Raw genomic sequence first — 23,154 nt, 5'->3', positions numbered from 1 at the left:
ATCTGCAAATCATGATTGTGTTATCTCTGAGCCATCATCCCAGTCTAGGAAGTAGATGCTGACCATGCAGGAGGCCAGAACAGAGATAGCTCCATCCTGGAGAGGATGGAGCTATCTCTGTAGATGAGTGCATTGCTTGCTATTGTACTCAGAGGTAAATAAAAATGCTATTGGCATTTCAGAGGTAAAACCTGTAAGTGTGACAGTTATACACTAATTAACATTCATACTTAACATGAATCCTTATTTGGTGTTTAGGGGGTCTTTTCAGACCTGCTTTTTCTTCTTACCCGGCCGGAGTTCCACTGCCCTGCTTTTTGCTCATTTTCTTTGGCCCGTGATTGAGGCAATGTTGCCCAGGGTTCAGCAGAAAGTATTGGCTGACTTTGAGGGGCAGGAATGCTTGAGTTTTCATCAAAGACAGCAAAGCGTGCACGGCTAGTTTGGAGTGCTGGTGACCTATTCTTCCAATTGTGTATTTTGCACGGTGCCATCCGTGGAGTTACTACAAGCACCATCTTTGTTTATTGGCCGGGACTGCTGAAAGGTGTGCGGAGAGTATCCTCACCAATTGCAATTTGGCTTAAGTTACACTTTAAAAGTCTTGTTACTTGCATTTCTAGCGAGTGTCAGAAAATGTCTGCATTCAAGACGTTTTGTTATGTGCAAAGGCAGTGTGCAAGTAGAGGCACCCAATAGGAAGGATGACTGCAATGAAAGCAGGAAGTAATATTCGCAAGTGCTGGTTAGCTATCCCAATAGAAAAAACATTTTGGTAAAGCTCTCTTGGAAAAAGCAGGAAAAAAAAAAAAAACCTACAGACATCCACAGCGTAAATACATTGTCGAGTCCTTTTGTGTGTTATGACATTTTCAGGGATACCAAGAGAAACAGATTTCTGAAGCAGGACTTACGTTTGATAGCGTCTCCCACTCTGCTCACTGGAGCTCTTGCTTTATTTTTCCCCCTGGCTTTTAAATCCACCAGGGAACTGCGCTGAAGTTCAGAGGATTCCGATTCCTCATCCTCTCCATCAGCGAGACTTTGAAACACTTGACGAGAAACCCGGGCCTGGAACTGCCTGCAAGATAATTTTAGGGAAAACGATTTCATAATTTAGACTATTGACTATTGCAGCACAAGTTCATGAGAAATGTAAGTTCTTACTGTGAGCCACATCATCTGTATATGTAAATTAAATGTATATTAAAATCTTTTAATTCCTCATATTCAAGTGTGTCCCTTTCAGCGTTTTTCCGCCCGCCCCCTGTACAGATGCCTCCATCAGCTAATAGAGGCTAATAGCGGCTGTGTCCGTCCATAGACACACAGCCCTGTGGCAGGCAACTCCCCTTCTCTCTTTGATTAATGGCAGAAGGAGCCTATGGGTCCTCTGCCATCAGTATCCTCTCCCTGCAAACAGGAAGTACGGGGAACGGAGGATCACTTCGGGACCGGCGGCAGGGATGAGCGTCACTGACAGGTAAGTGTGGGCGGCACAGGGTTGGGACTTGGGGAGAAAGGTTCTGGGCAGTTTTTACCAGAATGCAGATAATGCATGAAGGTAAAAAACGTCCAGACCTTACTACTTTAACTGCCATGTAATCACTAAAAATTCTAAAAGCAAATCTCACATATCGTAGTTGAAGACTCCAGATGCCTGCCTGCAATTTTCAATAGGCTGCCCTTCAATATCATGGGTGGCCTAACCAAGTAAGGGCTGATGCACGCCGGCAGCAGCCGTGTTCTTGTTATAACTACTTCAGGACAGGGCGTTTGGCGGTCCTGAAGTAGTAAAAGGTGCCATCTTCAGTGTGCAAGTGTCTGCTACATGTCCTGTTTTTCATATTTGATATTGTAGCAAATAGTGGCTAATCTAAAATCCCTCTAAGTGGGGCCCTGCATTTAACCTAGCCTCATTCAACCTCCCTGCTTAACCACTGCTGAGAAAAGAATACACAACTTTCAATTAGAGGTGCACCGAAATAGAAATGTAAAAACCAAAATAGAAACAATTGTCAGGCCAAAAACGAAAAAAAAAAAATGTAAATATTTTATTTTTTTATAAACGTTTACATTTTTTATGTTAATTTTTATTTATTTATTAATTTTTATAATATATTTTTTACTTTACTTTTAGTGGCTTCGGGGAAATATTAGGGGTCTAAACAGACCGCTGATATTTACCTTTTAAAAAAAAAAAAAGAGATTGAGAACACAAAGTCCTCAAACTCTTTTTCTGTATTTACATGTTATAAATGAACAGGAATCCTCTATGAGTGTTCCTGTTCTTTGATAACATGAGGACATGGTATGTTTACTATAACCACAATTATGAATGAACCGGAGTGGATATAGATCACTTCCATTCATTCATAATTGAGGATATATTAACCATACCATATCCTCAATTATGTACAAACACTCAGCGATCACTGATCGCTGAGTGTTTGTAGCCTGCTCTCCTCTCTGACACACACTCTCACAGGAGGCTGAGTGAGCGGTGCGAGAGGAGAACCCAGCCTCCTGTGACAGCGCTGTCTCCGCTCTGTGATAGGCGGACGAGCGGTGTGGGAGGAGAGACATCGGCCGCTCACAGCGCTCTTGTCCCGCAGCGCTCGGCCGGCTGTCACTTTCTCTCCTCCCCGCTGGGATACAGAGCAGCGCCCAGCAGGGAGGAAAAAAAATCACGGATGTGCCGATGTATCGGCAGGAAAATGGCATTTAGCCAAAAGTGCCTTTTTGGGCCGATATGTTTCGGCGGTCGATATATCGGTGCATCCCTACTTTCAATGCCATGGCTATCACTGAAAAGCAGGAAGAACAGCATAGGTATGCAAGAAGAACATATGGCTGCCTCTATTGTCCCACAATGAGAACATTGTTTAGTTTGAACATCTGTTTCAAGCATATCTGAAAAAAACAATTGCAGACAACTCCGTTCTCCTTAAAGTGGGACTAAACCCAAAAAGTAAAGATTTGTATGTTATATGGAAAAGCTAAAAGTGTTAATTGTACCGAAGTAGTACCCTGAAAAATATACCTTTTGTCTAATTCCGTAAAAATAAAAAACGTTTAAAAGTAGCAGTGCATTCCTGGTATGTGAGGATGCCTTGACTCTCCTGCGTCTACAGCCTCATAGCTGTATATGTGAACTCTAAGGCATTACTGCCTGTGACCACTAGAGAATTGGAGTGAGATATGGTGATGTCATAACTGTTCTTGCCCATGGTTCTCTCTGCTGGAGGCTGCGACATGGGGAGACTAATTTCCTGCTCCTCTACCAAGATGGCTGCATCCACACAGAGCAGAGCAAGGCATGGTAAGCCAGTAACGGGAAAAGATCAGCTGCAGGTAGATCAAAAGGCAATGCTGGTAATTAGTCTTTTGCTCTCTGCCTGCCTTTTTTGGGGCACAGCTTCCACAGTTCAGTTCCTCTTTAACGTCACTCTTAGCTAGACCCCTTTAGAACATACATAAAGCTGACAGTTTTCATAGTTAACCGATTAGTTGGTGAAGCACAAGGAGGGTATGCCCCATCACGATTTCCTCAGGAGATTGTAGCTTGTATGATTGGTTCATTAGGAATTTACATGAATGAGATGAGGTGGGAGGAATCACTGCGTTCGGTAGGGGAGCAGGTATTCCACTTATCTGGAAGTGTGAAAAACATAAAGGGGCCGGCAAGCACCAAAGTGGCAGGTTTTGAAAAAACGGTCATCGGAAAGTGCAAGTATATTGCCTCTTCTCTTGCAGGATTGGTATTTTGAGCACATTACTCTGTGATCACTTTTAAGTTTATCTATAGCCATTTTTTGGCCAGTGGAAACACCTATTCCAATAACATCTACAAGGGTGTTTTCCCTCACTAAGTGGAGAGATTTCCACTTAGATCCGGCTGTGTCTCTGGGACAGGAAGTGAAGGGAAATCTTTCCAGTAGGGAAAGCTCTTTACTTTTCAGCTTCTTACTTGTGACTGGCCTCCAGTTTATCCAGAGGTTCAGCTCTGCGTTGGATGCCATCCTGGAGTATGGAATCTGCTTTCTTGAAATTGCCTTTAGCTTCATATTCCTCTGCCCAGGCAATGTACAGCTGTGCATGTAGCAGTCCAATCCCTTGGCTGTGTAAGTAGCTGTACAAATCTACTGGTTCTGTGCAACAATTAGCCTAAAAAAACAATAGAAATCTGTGTAGGAATCAAATTATTTGAAGAACAACCATAGACAAGAAGTATCAGCATTCAATGAAGTCAGCTCGATTTTAAAGATCAAGTAGATAATTCAGGATTCCTTAAAAGTAGAACTGAAGCCAAGCAATTTTTTTTGTTTAAGTTTTGGGTAGCGTAAGGGGTGGATAATAACCCCGGACAGCTTTTTTTTGTGTCATGTGTCCAAATTGGGACAATTCCTCCAAATCACAGTAGAATGGAGAGGCACTGAGGCTCTGACCTTGGATTAATGATGGGGCTGGGTTTAGGGCTTGGATAGAAGTCCATGTATTGTGTACAGCATGGGTCAGGAATAAAGGGACACAGAACTGACCTGAAGTAGTTTCAGAAATAAAGTGCCTACACTTCAGCAGCATTGTTACTTTAGACAAAATGTTAGACCCCCTGTCAGGTTCATTCGGCATGCGTTCTATATAGATTTAAAGGATTATTTTATCCATTTAAGAACCCTTCCACACGGAAGCCTGTCAGTTCTGAGCAGCAGGGGATTCCTGACGATTAGAGCACTACGGAACGGATGTCACCCTTGTGGCATACGTGTCTATCCAGTTTTTCCCTTCTTGCGATGGAAGAAAAAGCTGAGCTTACCAGACCCACGTTAGGTCTATGAGAGTCAGATGTAAGCGAACACGTGTCTCTGTTCTGTTTTGTTTTCTGGACCTAAATGAAGTCGAGATTAATCGGATGGACGCACGTCCATTTATATCTGGCTACCCATGGACTAACATTGGGCCTTCAACCAGATCCACCTGAAAAACTGACAGACGGACTTGATCGGACCGCCCATCTGAAAGAGGCCTAAGGATTTTAGACCATGTAGTAGGTGTAGATTCAGGATGATGCCTAAAACATATGACCTAGCCTTCTGGGAAGGAAGGCAGAGAAAGGCATTGTCAGAGAAGCACTATGATCTGTGAGAAGTAGTAAATACCTTAGAAAGTGTTACTCTTATACTTTGCATACATGTAATAAAAAGAAGAAAAAAAAAAAATCCAACTCCTAGTGCACATAAATATCATGATCCAATAACTACCTGTGTGATGAGCTGCCCTTCTCCCCATCAAATTTGTATTGTTATACATATATAAAATTTGTGAAACCGTGTAAGCATACATTTCATACTTACAAATTTGATGGCGATGTTAAGGTAGCGCAAATCATCATAATAGCGCTTCTCCTGGTGGAACATTCTGACTGCCCTCTCCAGAAGAGGAGACAGATTGCTTTCCTTACCACCCTGGGGGTATGCCTGTTCTGCCCATTTTATATACCTGAAAGATATTGGATTAGAACAGAGGTTACCACATAAAAATTACCTTTTTAGTCTCAGTTCTCCCATCAATGACAATATTAGATCTGCAATGCAAGTTTTGCTCAGTTTATTCTGTGTGCAGGTGTTAAAATAGCCATTAACCTTAATGAAATAGGCAAGTGTGATGGCAAACGGTAAAAACTTGTCATACTGAGAATGACACTTCAGTTGCAAAAAGAAAAGGTTAAATAGCCATTAACCTTAATGAAATAGGCAAGTGTGATGGCAAACGGTAAAAACTTGTCATACTGAGAATGACACTTCAGTTGCAAAAAGAAAAGCGGTTTTCAAGCACTTCTATGAGCCACATTCAACATAATAGGATTTTGTACTCGCCTTAAAATCCTTTACTTTGCGACTCATGAGGGACACAGGAAGTGTCCCCGTGCCGCCTACAAGAGGATTCTGCCAAACAAAAAAACTGTAGACCAGCCCAGGCCATAGCGAGCCTCAGTTTAATAGCAAAGCAGTATCAAGCGCACGATTATAAACACAGAGGGGTGGGGACTGTGTCTCACTGGGTTTCAAGAAATGTATTTTACAGTGAATACAAAAACTATTTTCATGCTCATCCATTGAGGTACACCTGAAGTCTTAAACCTTAGGGATGTCTAAAAGCAATCCAACTGAGAGGTAGGCAACACAGCCAACTGGCACAACACAAAACAAGAAAGAAGACTGTCTGTAGCTCAAAGAGTCACCTGAAGGTTTTTACATCTGAAGCTGGCTACAGATGAGGCAGAAACACCTAGTAAAACTTATAGAATGTGTGAATAGAAGACCACAGGGCAACCTTACAAACCTATGAAAAAGAGGCCTGAAGCCGACATGCCCAACTAGAGCTCACTACCCTGGTGAAGTAAGCACTAACTAGAAAGGGGTAACCAGATCCTTGAGACCATAAGCTTGAATGATGATCTAATGAAGTCACCTAGAAATGGTGGAAGGAGAAGTCGGGGCACCTTTTTAGGGCTAATCTGAAATCACAGAAAGAGAGTATGACTTCCTAAAAGTGACAGATACTTTCACAGCCCATTTCAAACCCAGGAAATCCAACAAACATTGGCCCAGACTTAACTACAGCAAAGAGAGGATCCATCCCATAGAGAAACTTCTGGGGTAAAAGCCCTTATACTCATACTTAACAAACAAGCTCAAGACAAGTGGACTGATGAGGGAGATGCCCCCATCCCATAGAACTCGGGCTTTAATAGCCATGCCATTAAAGTCAGCGACTGAAAAGTAGGGAGGTAAATCAGTCACTGTGGCAGAGCGTACAGCGCTTCTGCATGAAGTCTTACAAGGACAGCATACTACATCCTCCTGGGCCAATCCAGGGCAATAAGGGCTACCAGAATTCCCTCCATCTTGATCCTGTGGAGCAAACAAGGAAGAACCTAAAAAGGGGAGGAAATGCAAAGTTCAGGTTGTGCAACCAATGAGACACCAATGTATCCACTGCTTCCACCAGCGGATATTTGGACCTGCATATAAACCTGTCCAGCTTGTTTTTGAACTTGAAGGCCAGGAGGCTCACGTCAAGCATTCCCCACCTGTGGCACAGGTCCTGGAACGTATCCGGGGGTATAGACCACTGCCCCAGGGGAGGTATTATGCCAGGAATAAAGAAGGTTAACAAGGCTGTAACATGATATTCTGACCGGGAAAGGATCTTCTTTACCTCTCTCACCACAGCAAGACTTCTTGTTCCTCCCTGATGATAAATGTATGCCACTGCCGTAGCGTTGTCTACCAATCGGGTGACCTTACAACAGGTTGGTCCAATGCAGGACAGCCATATCACCTGAAGTTCATCCACGATGTTGATCAGGAGACAAGATTTTACCGACAACCAAGTCCCTTGCACTAAAAAGAATGCCCAGGATTCCCCCACCTAGCCTGAGTATATCATCAGGAACTTCCAGAACATAGGGAAAGTTTTTGTAGCTTTCATTATTCACAATGAAGGAGAAAGTTATATATCCAATTATTTGGATGCTGCTTTGTTTACATTTTTCGATGGGCTATAGCCCAGAATGCGGTCTACGCTAACCGTCAATGTAAGGGGTCACATCTACAATGACCCCTCTATACCCAGCTATATAGTTACCAAATCTTACTGACATATATATATATATATAAAAAGTCATATCCAAATTACAAAAAAACGTCATACCTGTCCCAGACATCCAAAGGGTCATCACCATTGTAGAAGCGAAGTTCTAACTCAAATGTTCTGAAACAATAAAAAGGTTCTTTTAAATTAAAAAAAGTCTAGTGTATTTACTAAAAGACAAATTTTAAGCAAATGAAATGATACTACGGGACATCCTTGTAGCAAATTATAAATGCAACGATCCTGCTTCTATGCCAGCTGAAAGAATGATGGAAACCATAAAGATCTTTTTCTTGTCTTCTCAAATTAGCTGTAGGTAGTAGTGTTCTAATACATCTACACATTAGCATCTGGTGATGAGCGAGGAGCGAGCTTGGAGGGGTGGCTACTATACAACATACACAAGGATTATGGGGAACAAAGTAGCCACCCTCCAGAAGGAAGGACAGTGTCAGCACCAATTCAGAGAAGATTTGAGGATCTACAGCCGAGTGATAAACAAAAGGTACAGTTTTGTTAATAGTTAAAAGGTACTTCAATGTATTTTGGAAGTCAGGCCGCACGTCATGACCCGCCTCCCGGCTTCCTGATTGATCAGGAAGCCAGGCTGCCTAGCAACAAGTGAAGCTGGCTTCTTAGCCAATCAGAGAGCACGTCATAACCCGCCGCCCAGCTTTCTGATTAGAAAGGAAGCCGACTCCATGCTGCCGATAAAAGGTAAGTATCCTAGCATTTGATGCTCGGTATCAGCACCGATACTAGGATTTATTATTTATTCCCAACTAATTTATATTGAGATTGTAGTTCATCACGGCAGTGAGCTTGGAGCAGTGTCTACTTTTACAACACACACAGGGACCATGGAGAACAAAAGTAGCCTCCCTCCAGAAGGAAGGACAATGTCTGTACCAATTCAGAGATGGTTGGAGGATCTACAGACGAGTGATTCACAAATAAGATACATTTTTGTTAATAGTTAAGTTACTTGAATGATTGTTAAGATTAAACTCCCGAGTTTAGTGCCACTTTAAGAGCTCACTGGATTTCTGGCATGATCAACAAATTTATTTTTGCTGTACTTGCAGCATTTGTAAAGAGACAAAACACAGGGAATGTGCGTGCATTGGGGAATGTGCGTGCATTGTAGATATACGAAACTGTTTCCCCCCCCAGTATACACTTAATTGTGATGAGTGACCAACAAGGTGGTTCAGAAGACAAACTTTTGCAAGTAGAGTGAAGAATTGCAGCAATGGGGAGCTGTGTCCATCTATGGATCTACTACCATGAGTGATTTCCTCTAAAAGTAACCCGTGTTTTCGTATTGTCTCATCATATACTCCATTTGAATTGCCTAGGTTTGTGACAATGCACCTGATATGCCCACTGATTTCAGTGGAGAATCTTTAGCTACAATAATAAAACACAAATACATAATACATCAAGTCTGGGAGTATCTGTAACATCATAGGCAAGGTGCCATGTATCACCACTTCAAAGGAGAACTATGAGGTGAGTGAAAATCACTCAGCCTCATAGTTCAAGCCGACATGTGACAATGAAACTGTCACACGTCGACTCAATAGATCGGGAAGTGAGCGAACACATACCGTCGCTCGCTCACTTCTCAATCATATTCCTGCAAAGAGCCGTGACTGTTACTCACGGCTCCCTGCAGGGATTCCCCCCCTCCTCCAGCGCTGACTGGCGGAACGGACGGGGGAGGGCACAGCTAGCTCTGCCTCTAGATAGGCAGAGCCAGCTGTCAATCACGCAGCTGGGTGGATCTCGACAGTAATGTCGGGATCCGTCCCGGCTGCGGCGGTCTCAGTATACCGCAAGCTACATACTGAGCTTTGGGTCACTGGAGGACGCTAGTTTGTGTCCTCCCATGACCCTGGGGAGAACTATGGGGAAAAGCGCTGACCCATAGTTCTCCTTTAACAAAAACAAGAATGATGTATGTGGAGATATTACGCATCAGGTTGGGGACAGTATAATCACACTCACTGCTTCTGTTGCTGGATGCTATGATGGTTAGAACTTTCTTGCTGGGAAAGAACTTCTTGAAGAGTGGACATAGCTCTCCCTTGTCGAAGAGGCTGAACATTTTCTTTGGACAGCTCCCACTCATCCCCGGCTTGTGCCATGGTGAACTGCCTGCAAAACAAATTATGGTTAACAGTGGAGGAAGATAGAGTCCGGTCAGATGAATCTGATTACAGTGGACTTTTCCACTGTATTATAAATCTCTACATAATCCCAAAAAACAAAAGATTAAAAAAAGTGATTGACAGTATGATTTGGCCTTCTGTGTGTTGTGCGAGAGGCAACATGGTGAAGCCCCATGTGGGAAATAACTACTGAGGTGTGAATGGGACCCAGGACAGAAAGGCAGAACAAAATGATAAGATGTATTGTCCTCTGTATTTGGTTTAGATGGGATCTCCAGAAGTTCTTGTACTGTGCACATTTAGAACATGCCTATAATAGTCCTTACTGTCTATTTCTACAGTCATATTTCTTTATTCTGGACATCCTTTAGTGGATCAAAGACCGGCACCAGCCCTGGAGGGACTCCTGAAAATGACTGGAAAAAAGGGCACGTATCCTTTAGGTCCATTTGAGGTGACATTACCGCTCTCTCATAACGTACAGATGAAGATTTCCCAAGTTCTGACAGGCTTAGCCTCCATTAACATTCTGTGACAGACATCTCCTTCCCCTGGCCCGCCCTATAGAAGTCCATGGGGATGTACTGGTGCAGCACAGTCAATGGAGGCCGGGCCCACAAAGTCCCATCATCCATTCACAGGATCTGTAAAGGAATACAAGTCCCATCTGCCACTGTGGGACTAATTAATTCCAGTGGGTATATTCACACCTTGCATCTAGATGCTTTTATCTCTAGTCTGTTTATCTGCCTTTTCAAAAAATAGAAGTCAGGTGCGTCTAGGAATAAATGTGACCTTTCTTAACGCAGCAAAACACATGCAAACATGTGTTGATCCTAGGATTTCATACCAGCTGCATCTAAACACGCATCCTCCTCTCAAATGTACAACGAACAAAATAGGGTTTAATATCAATTGAAATGAAACAGGAATCAGCTAGTCACTGAAAAGTTTTGTACTGCACACTGGTATGTGGTCCTGACATAAGAAGAATGACACTGGTCTACCAAATAGTAGAGGTTTGGAAGAATGTCCCCGGATATAGTACAACGTTTCATGTTATCAGATCCCTCTGATAGCACTAGAATGTGTTTTTACTGCTTGTGTCTAGCAGCCATCTATACCTGGACTGAGAACACAGCACTGAGCGTCGGCTTTATACCCAGGACCGTTCCCAGCACCCACATAGGCCGGACTGCAGCCAGTACTGGGCGCCCTTCCCTGGTATACACAACGTCAGAGGCAGCGCTGAGTATAACTCATTCGGTTACGGTAGCAGTAAAGCGCCATATGTCCGGCATACGGAGACAACAATCCGGTACTCACCTTCTCCCGTTATATCCTCCACAGCACACACTACACTTCCTACATTCAAACTACACGCCGCCTTCTGATTGGCCAGCAGCACGACATGTCACGTGCACGCATCTCTCCGTCACTTGTGCTTTCGTATCACGTGACTCCAAATAATAAACAACAAAGCATTATGGGAGGTGTAGTTTAATTGTTGTCATACCGTTTTTAACTGTAAAATCTGGTGAGGGGAGGAGGAACGGTGTTATTTAATAATGAAGTGCCTGTATGCTGTTTGGCTTTCTCTTGTCTGCTTTGTGTGTGTGTGTGTGTGTGTTAATTATTGGAGAATACGGGATACTCTTTTATAAAGTGCTGCAAGACCAATCAAAAGTATCTGTTAATGAATAGTATTGTGAAGTGCCATGTTAATACTCATTTAAAATCACAAAACCGCACACCATTCATTCCTTTAGCAGCACTACATATTATTATAATAAACCGCTTTAGTCATTCAAATATATATGTCTTCTCTGACAGACAACCTTACAGATTGAAAGCTCTTCCACCATCTGTATCCTCCCTTATATTTTAATTGTAAGTTCTTCCCCTGTCTGTACCCCCCTTATATTCTAATTGATTGCAAGAATAATATAAAGCTACATACTCTGTGTTGCGCACCAGGCCTGTGTGGCGTCTCAGGAGGCTGTGCAGGGTCTCAAGAGGGCTTTGCGGGGTCTCAGGAGGATATGTGTGGTTTCACCAGGGCTGCATGCGGGTCTTAGCAGGGCTGCATGCGGGTCTTAGCAGGGCTGCATGCGGGTCTCAGCAGGGCTGTGCGGGTGGGTGCGGTAACACCAGGGCTGTGTGTGGGTCTCATCAGGGATGTGCACGGTCTCACCAGGGCTGTGCGGTGTCCCCATGGCTTTGCGGTGTCACCAGGGCTGCGTGAGGGTCTCAGCATGGCTGTGCAGTGTCACTAGGGCTGCATGCGGGTCCCACCATGGCAGTGCGGTGTCACCAGGGCTGAATGCGGGGGCTCAGCATGCCTATGCAGTGCCAACAGCGTTGCGTGAGTGTCTTAGCAGGGATGTGTGGGCTTGTGAGGTGTCACCTGGCTTGTCTGCATGTTTCAGCAGGAGGATGCGGGCTCACCATGACTGTTCGGGCGGGTGCTGGCGACAGGAAGGAGTAGGGTAGAGTCCATGAACCCATAGCACTCAAAACCGCTGTTCCTTATAAAAAATGGGTGTTGCGGCAGTTGACGGATGGCAAACGTTTATAATCACAGGATAACCTCAACACGGGCACTCCAAGTAATGAATTAATGGCGTCTGTTTATTGACGCATGAAACATAGCACAATGCATCAAAAAGCAACATTTCTGGGTCTCACAAGATCCCTTTCATCAGGCAAAATGAGCCAATGTGTCACATGCAATGCCTGCCACAAGGAAAGATGGTTGGTTTTGGGAACACTCAGTAAACACAGTAGTACTATGGAGTGGCTGGTAGGGTCACATGATAAAATAAGCATTACATCACTTCCATGCATCCCGAAATTGAGTGTTAGCATCCGCAATATTGGCATGGCAATTGAACAAAACATTTCAGGACTTTCATACAAGATTTGTCAAGTCACTGATGGTATTATTGAATGCTCTGATGAACGATCTTGATGAATTTTCACACGAAAATACGAATGAAAATGTACCAGTGTATGACCAGCTTAAGAATATCATGTATAGTTCAATTGTACATATTCCTCATATACATCATACATATACATCCTTAGGGTTATTTACAAAAGGGGTGAAGAGTTTGTAGAAGGCAGGAGAAGTGAGCAATCTAGGCCAACATAGCTGATTTGGAAAAATTCTCCTATTCAGCTCACTTTCCTGTTCAGCTATGTTGTCCTAGATTGATCACTTCTCCTGCCTTCTCCAAACCCTTCACCCTGTTTACCTAATAATCTATAAACAATGACATTATATTAGAGCCAGATTATGTGTCACTTCAACATTATAATATACAGTGTGTACATCTGTAATGGTTATTATATAATAAGCTGTTGGGTAAAATCATCTTGGTGAGTCAGCGTCCGGTTATTTTGAAAAGATATTATAAATATAAGATGGATTGCAGACTTCTTATATGCAAACTGCAGGATTATAGTCATTGTATATTGTTAAAGAGCAAAGGAATGCAAAAACAAAGAAATGTATTTCTCCTGTACTTTTCTGTGGTAGCTCTAATGTCTAATAATAAAAGGAAAACTCCACTTTCATGGAGCATATAGATTTGCTACATATAGATTTGCTACACAAGCCATTTTGTAATTTAAAGGGTTTGTTAACCTTTAGGCACATTCTCCTCCTGCATTCCAGCATGATTTGCAGATTACAAATCACTATTTCGCGTAAAAAAAAATGAAATGTTCTTGTGCATGTTATACCTTAGGGTCTGCGTGGCCTGACCGCAAAAAGTTCTTGGCAGGTGATCCCCCTCCATCCCTGTAAACTGCAGGATGTGCCAGCGCTCCCCTGAGACAGAACAAATAAGCGCATGGGCTCGTTCAAACACTTTGCATATGCTGCGCCCTCGCTCTCCTCTAGGGATGTGCTTTTCCCCTCTGTAACAGGAAGAAGAGCCACAGCCACCAAAGGGAGAGAGCACGGAGCTTGTTCGTCCTGTCTTGGGGGCCGGGAGGTGCATCCTGCAGTTTACAGGGATGCAGTGGGATCACCTGCCAAGGATTTTTTGTGGTCAGACCACGCACAGCCCTAAGGTATGATTGGGAGGAAACCACAATGCCTGCGTTCCGGTCTGGTGCAATCGCAAAACTTAATGCTTGTACTAACACACCGGTGGTATACAGAATGCCACCAGAATTGTAATTTCCTGCTTGTGCGTGATTAACTCACAGATTCTCCCAGAAGACTGTACTAAGATACAAGTAAAATTTTAGGCATACCCTGCAATAGGGATTTCATTTAAGGTGCGATCCTTCATACTTCTAAAGGGATGCAAACACTGCAGCTTTCCTCAACAAAACACTGAGCGTCCACTAGGTGGTTGTAATGAACCCAACCCTCCCTTTCAGGATTCAGTCTGGAAAGGACATGGTGAAACAAACAGCTTTTTCTTCAGAAATACAGATAAAGGTAGGAATCTTCAACAAAGTTTGGTAAAATCCTTGCAATGTACATTGATCAGCCAGAGAATATTTTTTTTTTTAAATAAAAGTGGAGTAAAACTTTAACAAAGATCTGAAATACAGTATTTGTAAGTTTACACCAAGTGCTCCTATGTATTTTCTCAGTACAGGGCATTAAAAATGAAATGGGCAGTGTAAACCTTTACAGTGCCAATTGCTTGTATGCCTGTACTTGTCACTTATGTTGCGTTACAACTTTATCCCTGCCAATCACTATATCCTGATCTGTTTCCCAAGCCTGAGACGGTGACACTATTACCTTTCCTAATTGGACATTTGTTTAATTAATTGCACATTTTGTCTCTGCATCATCAGACTGGTTTAATTTTCCTTGCTATGCTTGGATGCCCCTCAGGTGATGAATCACCGGGGGACTAATGTCTCTGTCCCTTTCATTTATTAATGCCAACTGGTCACAGGAGACAGTGCTAATTACAGGCACTGTCAGCTTATCCGGCCACTGAGACGCTCCTTAATGTGGTGTGGTGCCTGTGATGATTTATATATCTGGACTGAGCTGTGTTTGTCAGTCTGCCATTCTAGGGTGCTGCTGACAGATCTGGAGTAAAGCTTTTCCTGTGACACATGCGGAAACGTATTTGGAAATGATGTATATACCCTGCATACAAACCCTTTTCTATCTAGATATTCATAAACTGCAGTGTACCAAGCTAATGAACAGGTCATACATTATGCCTATGTCTAAAGTACAATTTTACTGCAGTAGAGCTAATGACTTCCTTAGGGGCTACATGAGCATGTTGTGTGCCAGTCTTTGGTATCTATATGCAGTATGCATTCTTAATGTGAAACTTTAGTTACAAATAAAAAAATTGCTAAGAGAGAGTTTTATAGGAAAATAGACTTTGTGTATCTATTAATGTATCTTCTGCTTAAAAATCCTTTCCCCTCTATAACAATTTTTTTGATAGTTCGCACTGCGCAGTGAAATGTACATCCCAGCAGTGGCGGACCTAAGGAACAAAGGGCCCTGGTGCAAGATTTTTTGTCAGGTACCGTGTTTCCCCGAAAATAAGACACTGTCTTATATTTTTTCTGGCTCAAAAAAACACACTGGGTCTTATTTTCGGGGTAGGTCTTATTTTTTTTAATTATGTATAACAACCCAAAGTTAAAGTAAATCCAAATTAAATAATCCAAAATGGCAAAGTTAAGAATAGTGTGATCAGGGCAATCAGGGGTGCCGTACCTTTCCAAGAGCAATTTGGTAACCAGAAAAAGCGAAGCGCGCTTTCACTATCGATTCCTGGCAGGCGGAGTGCATTTGGTATCCCTCCGCCTGTGACAGGAGTCGGCGCTATAGAGGAAACGGCGGCTTATGCGGCTCTGCTCCCTCCGCTGCCGCCTCGCTTCCTCTAGCGCTGGCATTGTTGGCACCGCTGATTCTCTCCCTCGGCTCTTCAGGTTCCCCCTTATGCTACCCCCTGGTAACAACTGGGTCTTATTTTCAGGGTAGGTCTTATATTTTAGCAATTCCCAAAAATAGTACTAGGTCTTATTTTCGGGGGAGGTCTTATTTTCAGGGAAACAGGGTAGATGTGAAGGAACCAGGGGTAGATGAGGAGGGTCTCACCAGGGGCAGATGCGGAGGGTCTCAGCAGGGTAGATGTGCGTTCTGTGGTTCCACAGAAGACAGCCGCAAGGTCCCCAGCAAGCCAGACCATGCCTTCTCCAATGGCCTGGACCGGATCTCCCAAGCCCTCCCATAACCGGATCTCACTGGGCCCCCCAGCCTCGTCCCTGGTGCAGCTGCACCGGCGGCAGGTCCGCCCCTGCATCCCGACTTATTCCCAGAATCTAAAAGGGCAATGTAACTCTTGCATGCATGCACAGGAGTTTCATCAGAAGCAGCAGTAGAGGAGAAGCGGCGAAGACACAGGTACGTTTTAACCTGTTTGAAAAGTTTTTTTTTTTTAATGTTTTTGCATTTATCTACTGCTTGCTAGCAGTAGATATATGCAAAAACCGCTGAGGGTTTAATAATCCTTTATGATACTTGAATGCATTTTTAAGATTTAACACCTGAGTTTAGTGTCATTTTATTCAACATATCTCTCTTTCTCTTTCCTTGGGGACAGGAGACCAGAAGAGACCCTTTAGCACCCAGGAAGGAGTGTCGCCCTCCTTATGATACCACATAATATTAACATAGTTTTCCATAAAATATTATTCAAAATCTATTTTTATAACATGCATTAATTATTGCCTCCTAAATACAGTTGGAAAAAAAAATGATTTTCCATGTAGAGTTTATTTTTCACCATTTACCAAGCCAAATTCTCTATATACTATAATTTGGCTTAAACCTTTCTAATTTCGCTTAGTTAAACTAGGGCTTTTGGTATTAGTCTCTTGTAGCCCCTGCTCAGCAGAGGTCAGAGTGGGAGAAGGAGAAGCACCCAAGAATCCAATCAGTTTATGTTCTGACAAGTACCTTAATGATAGGAGAATAGAGCAGAGTGATAGAGATATAAGCTCACCGGGGTGTGCTGCTTCGCCTTCAATGTCCAGTAACAGGCTGGGGGCAGGGAGAAGACCTGTGAGTGTTTTTTAACTGCAGCAGGGACAAAGAATGTCTCCTGCCCTGCCAGACATGGCTGTGAGTGTAGCTTTAAGAAGCGTTGTCCTTTAATGACTTTGTTCTAAGCTCAAAAATACTTGTGTCCCTGCCAGCCACTCCATCACCAAGATAAAAGTTTAATTCTGGCTTTCTGATTGGCAGCTAACAAGTGGATTGTTAAGCAGAGAAACCCTAACTGTAGGTAGTGTCTCACTTATTTCTTGTACACATTTTCCGTCTTTCTGGTCAGCAGTGGCTTGGGGAGAACAAAAGGCTTGAAGAGGAATTAAATTTTAATGTCATGGTAGAAAGCACGATGTAATGGATCATCCAGTCTACACACTCAGCCATGACCAATGGGGATCATATAGATTTCCAATTTATGTTACAATACCGCTAGATATACTGTACACACTATTCTAAAGGTTTGTACTATTTAATCTTTCATAACAATATCATTGATCGAATAACTCTACCCTATGATACTCGAGTCAGTTCCATCATTAAAATACCATAGAGTAAAATTATATAAATCTGAAGTAGAAATACAAGGCCTCTTGTTCTCTATGGAAGTATGCAGCCGTACGCCGCCATACGCTCACCCAAACTGCACATCCACAGACAGGACCCACACGGATGTGCAGCAAGGGTGAGCATACAGCCGCATACTCCCATAGAGAAGAACAGGCTGCTGTGTACAATCACACCCAGTACCTGTCCTTCCCGGTCCTTCCCGGGAAAGGCCTCAATATGGCCGTGCACACCGCACCGATATCTATGGGCTGGCTCTTAGCTGTGTGAATGAGGCCTTACTCCATCCCCCCCAAAAAAGTGTTTTGGCTTCAGTTCTACTATAAGATTAAGCTGGCTATGCACTATGCGAATTTCGTCCAGCTCTTGAATAAACTGATTGGAGGAGCTGGTTGGAAAGGTTTCGAACGGGCAGAGCCGGCAGCCAAATGAGCTGCCAGTTTTGTTTGGGTATTTTGACAGCGGCCGGTATAAGAATGCAATGAACATAGCAGGAGATTCCTTGATCAGCCCTGCAGGCTGAACATAGAAAATATTACAGTGTATGGCCAGCTTAACTTAGAAACCTGTAAATACCTCTGTTAGAAAAGAGATCATTTATCTGTTTTGGGCAGAGCTGTGATCTTTGACAATATAGTTTTTACATATGTTATTTCCGCATTTCATACATGTAGAGACTGATGGAGGGTTTTTTTGTTTTAAACCCCATACACTGTGTTTGTACCTTCAATAAAATATATATTACATTCAATTACATTTTAACCATAAAAAATTACACATATATATCAATAAAACCATCAGTGGCCAAAAATCCCACTGACTGGCAAAAGTACCTTAATACCTCTGGCTCGTATCACATACAGCATAATTAGAACACAGTAATAAGTTGGTTCTGGCAGGCACTGGTCCTGGCTGCACAGGCAGTGGGCCTGGCTGGTACTGGTACTGGCTATACAGGCACTGGTCCTGGCTGGCACTGTTGCTGGCTGCACAGTCATTGGTTCTGGCTGGCACTGGTGTTGGCTGTGCAGGCACTGGTTCTGGATGGCACTGGTACTGGTCGCACAGGTACTGGTCCCAGCTGGCATTGGTGCTGGCTGCACAGGCACTGGTTCTGGCTGGCACTGGTGTTGGCTTTACAGGCACTGCTTCTGGCTGACACTGATGCTGAATGACTCTGGTACAGTACAAAGCAGAAAAGTCACGACTTAAGCTGTTCTATCTTCTCCTCTGTCATTTCTCAGTGCTTTCTGAGATATTAGGAACCTCCAGTGCCTTTCCCCTAGTGCCTTGTAAACTCTTCAAAAATGCTTCTCGAGCATGCCATAACTGCTATAGGAGCTATAGGAGGTAGTTGCCAAGTGACAAAGCCTCCCTACCACGACATGCTGTATAATATTTGTAACACGAGGTAGTGCAACCGCACATGTGTGTACTGCACTGTTCGCTGACTATTGATCAATCTCTAAGATGTGTTGGTAGGCATAGGCAGTAGGGAAGCTTTAAAAATACGCTGCTGTGCGGTGACCTGTGGTGGCATCCAGCCCACTGCAAAAACAGGCAGCATGCTGCATTTTGCCGCAGCACAGCGCACTATCCCTCACACGCGCGTTGTGGTGTGAAAAGGGCACAGAGAAAGTCGTGTGAGCAAATACACTGCAGTCTGCAAGACAAGTCCAAGCTAACATCTGCCAATGCAGCCATATATACCCAGTAACATTTAGGTGTGGATGGAGGACCAGGTAGCAGCCTGGCAAACCCGGGAGACTGAAGCCTGCTATCATAATAAGTCACTGCTAAAAATAAGGGACTCACAACATCGGTAATAATCTCCTGTCGTAGACAGAATTAATTTCGATACCACGCTTATCCCAGAAGAAAAAGGTTAAGGTGCACCTATATAGCATAATGCTAGAGAAACTGACATGGACACAAGAGCATCTGTATAGCACTTTCTACTTTATTAGGATAAACAACTGATATTTATTGCCATAATCATTAATAATGTAGTCTAGGTGTTAGCTACTCAACTTTAAAACTAAAGTTATGTGTCCTTTCACAAAATAATTAATATCGGCAAGATTAGAATAAAGTGTGTTGAAGGTTGATATAAGTTAAAGAGGTGCTCTAAATGAGTGGGTGTGCTTTATATCTTTGTCAAATATCTCCCAAGTGATGTGGTAAACCTCAAGGGAAGATGATTTACAAGCCTGAAGCATGGTAAAAAGGACCACATCAAAGAGACACCTCTCCCACAGGAGTTTGGATTTGATAGCCATACCATTAAAGCCAGTGACTAACATGCAGGATGTAGGAAACTGCAATGGAGTGTCTGCAACCATACAAACCAAGTACTAGGCTCTTCTCTTCTCTAACCAAGAACTTTTAGAAAGATAGGAATGCTTTCTGTTTTGATACTCCATAGAACCTGAGAAAGAAGCCTGAATGGAAGGAACATGTAAGTCAGGCACTGCGCCCAGGTAGGGAGAAGAGCAGATTCCTTCATCAACGCTTACAAGCGTTGATGGAGGAATCTACAGCTGTCTTCATTGTATTATGACAGCAGCCGCTAGCTGCTATCAGAATACCCAAACAGAACCAGCAACTAATTGGCTGCCCACTCTGTGCGTTTGAAGATTTTCTGACTGGCTCCCTTTGATCAGCTGATAGAGGGATGCCGGCTGAAAGGGTGCTGACAGCGGTACCCACTGTGCGAATTTCATCAAGAACCAGCCGAGATTCGCATAGTGTATGGCCAGCTTTGAGCAAAAAAAAATGTGTTTGCGGAAAGTTCTTTTGATTTTATAATAGTCACTGGGCTCCAATCGATGATCATTTTCAACTGTGTGGGCAAAAAAAAAATTACGCAGGATGGATTTTTTTTCTTGAACAAGTGAAATTCGAACATTTAATGTGGTTTTCATCCATTCATTTCAAAATCGAATGTTAAAATCAGACAAAATTTCCAATAAGATTCTACAAGTCTAAGTGGACATTATCGAATATTCTAACCAGATTCTTCATATGAATATTTGTGTGAAAATCTACCAGTGGGTGACCATTTTGAGCCACAGCCACAATTTCTGGTGGACACTGTTATTTTACATTTCAGCCAATGCCCTTGTTCCCTCTAGTCATATCCATATGGCATTGGATATCAGGAATAATTGGCAGCTACATTGGAGAGGGTTTGGAAGGACCCTTAAAATGTTTCTGTTGCTGTGCTGCATGACATATTGAGAGTCAGGAAGATGTGAGCGTTTTTGTCCCTATAGACCTCAATAGAAACACAATGCGCATCACAAGCATTTTGCATGATGTCACAGATGCTATTGCTTTCCATTGGGCCAAATAGAAAAATGCCTGAAGCTGAGTGAATGCAAACTAAAAAGTCTCAAAGACGCTTTTAAAAAAACACCTGAAAACACAGAAACCAAGGTGTGGGTGGATCCAGGCTAAAGGAGACACTGTTTCAGGGTCCAGAGCTCTGCTTGCAGCAATGTAATATCACACTGGTAACATTACATTACATCAGACCATTTATAAAGCTAATTTACTTTAATGCCATCTTCATTGGCAATGGTTACAAGATTAAATAAATTTCACTTTTGTAACTGGGAGGCACCAAACTGGTGGTGCCATCTAACCTTAGGCTGGCTTTGACCTTATTCAATTAATTAACTGTGTTGTTGTTCCTTCTTGTTCACTTTATCTGAGAGGTGAGTACATCCTGTTGTGTATCTTTCCCGCCTGAGGTCAGGAGATTTAGTTGTATCCTGACCAGGACGGTGTCATTAGAGATCGGATACAACTGCCACAAAAGCTGCTCATTAGACCCAGTGAGCAATTTTCTCCTAATACATTAAAAGCTATTTAGCCTTAAAAAGTAAGGCTATAAATAATGTGGAAACCCTGAAGAAGGTACCCAAGGTTTAGATCTGGATGATTTTTTTTATTTTTAGGGGAAAAAAACATATAAGGTGCTCTGCCACAAATACCGTGTTTCCCCGAAAATAAGACACTGTCTTATATTTTGTTTGACTCAACAAAATGCACTAGGTCTTATTTTCGGGGTAGGTCTTAATTTTTTTTTTTTTTAATGTACAACAATCCACACTTATTACCGGTAGAAGACTTACAAGACAGGAGTGAGTGGCAAAGTTAAGAATAGGGTGATCAGGGCAGTCAAAGGTGCCGTACCTTTCCAAGAGCAATTTGGTAACCAATCGCTGGCCAGAATGAGGGAAGTGCGCTTTCACTATCGATTCCTCACAGGCGAAGTGCATTTGGTATCACTCCGCCTGCGACAGGAGCCGGCGCTATAGAGGAAGCATCGGCTTATGCGGCTCTGCTCCCTGCGCTGCCGCCTCGCTTCCTCTAGCGCTGGCTTCGTGGGTCCCGCTGATTCTCTCCTGCCTCTCCCGCGGCTCTTCAAGTTTCCTCTTATGCCACCACCGGCCCTGGGAATGGTCACAACTAGGTCTTATTTTCGGGGTAGGTCTTATATTTTAGCAATTCCCAAAAATAGCACAAAGGTCTTATTTTCGGGGTAGGTCATATTTTAGGGGAAACAGGGTAATAGATAAAAGATAAATAAAACTCAATGTACAGAGCATAAACACCACGGTAGGTACACAAATCTTAACCTGGTGGTCCAATGGCTTCCATGGCTGCCAGTGGTTGATCTCAAGACATTTGCAATCATGAGGTTGTATATTGGTTTTATTGTTAGACTATGTATATAGATGTATACTATGGTATTAACTTGTAGAAATAAAATACTTTGTTTTTAGATACATGCATTGTCTAGGCACCTTTAAAGTTTGTTTGCTATTTGTTCTTGGTTTATTTGTTCAATTTCTGGGGTGTGGTGCCTATCTCTAGGACAGCGGCCTGTTTCTATAAGTTCTCAATAGAATATAAGAGAAACTTTAGTGCAAAAAAATAAAAATAAATGCACATTCTTTTCTTTTATGAAGAAGTCTGCAGATTTGTCTCTAAAAAGTGTCATTTCTCTTTAAAGCTTCACCCTACATGCTGACTTATATACTCTTACACTATCTGCAGATTCCCCACCCTCCTCCCTCTTCCTAACAGGACTTCTGAAGTAGTCTTAACTGAACATTTGTAAATAGATCTGACTGGCCTGTTTAATAAGTAAACTCTCTGCGGTGACATGCTTGCGCTCATTCTCACTGTGGAACCTGAACCTTCAGTTATTAAAAATGAAAATCTGTCTCAGTCTCTCTCTACCTTGTAACATCATCTGGAAAGGAGAGAAGGTAGTGAGAAGAAATGATTTCAGAGCAAAAAGAACAGTTATACTTTGGGATTGTCAGCATGTCTGATGTACCCTGACATATGAGTGATCTGAATGTGACAGGGAGCTCTTCAATACATTAGTATAACACTAGATTCTGATGGTTATAGTTTATTTTAACAATTTGTGGTTCATTTTAATATGGATAGGCTGAAAGCTAGCAAATTCACACCTAAAAGTGAAAACCTCACCAGCAGTGACTCCTCCTGTATTTTATGGCTTAGTCCACAGCTATAGTCAAAGTCACATAGGCTCTGTTGTGTGTTCTCTTTAGCTAACTCATAGTGCTGTGGGAATCCTTTCTCATGTATTTATTGGCAATTTATAAAACAAAGGCAACCATTAATTAACACGGAAACCGGGAAAAGCAAATATTGTCTAAA

The 23,154-nt window shown here is 42.8% G+C and overlaps 1 protein-coding gene across 1 annotated transcript in view; it reads right to left on the bottom strand.

Annotated features, from left to right (window-relative positions):
* BUB1B (BUB1 mitotic checkpoint serine/threonine kinase B) overlaps nucleotides 1-11,182 on the bottom strand; it is a 38,413-nt gene extending 27,231 nt beyond the window's left edge. Inside the window, exons 1-7 of the mRNA XM_018559258.1 lie at nucleotides 11,157-11,182; nucleotides 9,667-9,816; nucleotides 7,717-7,776; nucleotides 5,355-5,499; nucleotides 3,971-4,167; nucleotides 883-1,081; nucleotides 291-464 (exon numbers count right to left, since the gene is read on the bottom strand). Coding sequence (XP_018414760.1) covers nucleotides 291-464; nucleotides 883-1,081; nucleotides 3,971-4,167; nucleotides 5,355-5,499; nucleotides 7,717-7,776; nucleotides 9,667-9,806 — 915 coding nt within the window. The 5' untranslated portion in view covers nucleotides 9,807-9,816; nucleotides 11,157-11,182. The remainder of the gene's footprint in view (nucleotides 1-290; nucleotides 465-882; nucleotides 1,082-3,970; nucleotides 4,168-5,354; nucleotides 5,500-7,716; nucleotides 7,777-9,666; nucleotides 9,817-11,156) is intronic.
* Nucleotides 11,183-23,154: the final 11,972 nt, after the last annotated feature.

Source organism: Nanorana parkeri, unplaced genomic scaffold, assembly GCF_000935625.1.
Source record: "Nanorana parkeri isolate BGI_ZX_2015 unplaced genomic scaffold, ASM93562v1 scaffold386, whole genome shotgun sequence".
Taxonomy (NCBI): domain Eukaryota; kingdom Metazoa; phylum Chordata; class Amphibia; order Anura; family Dicroglossidae; genus Nanorana; species Nanorana parkeri.
The sequence above is the reverse complement of the archived record's forward strand: the minus strand, read 5'-3'. Positions and strand labels throughout refer to the sequence as shown.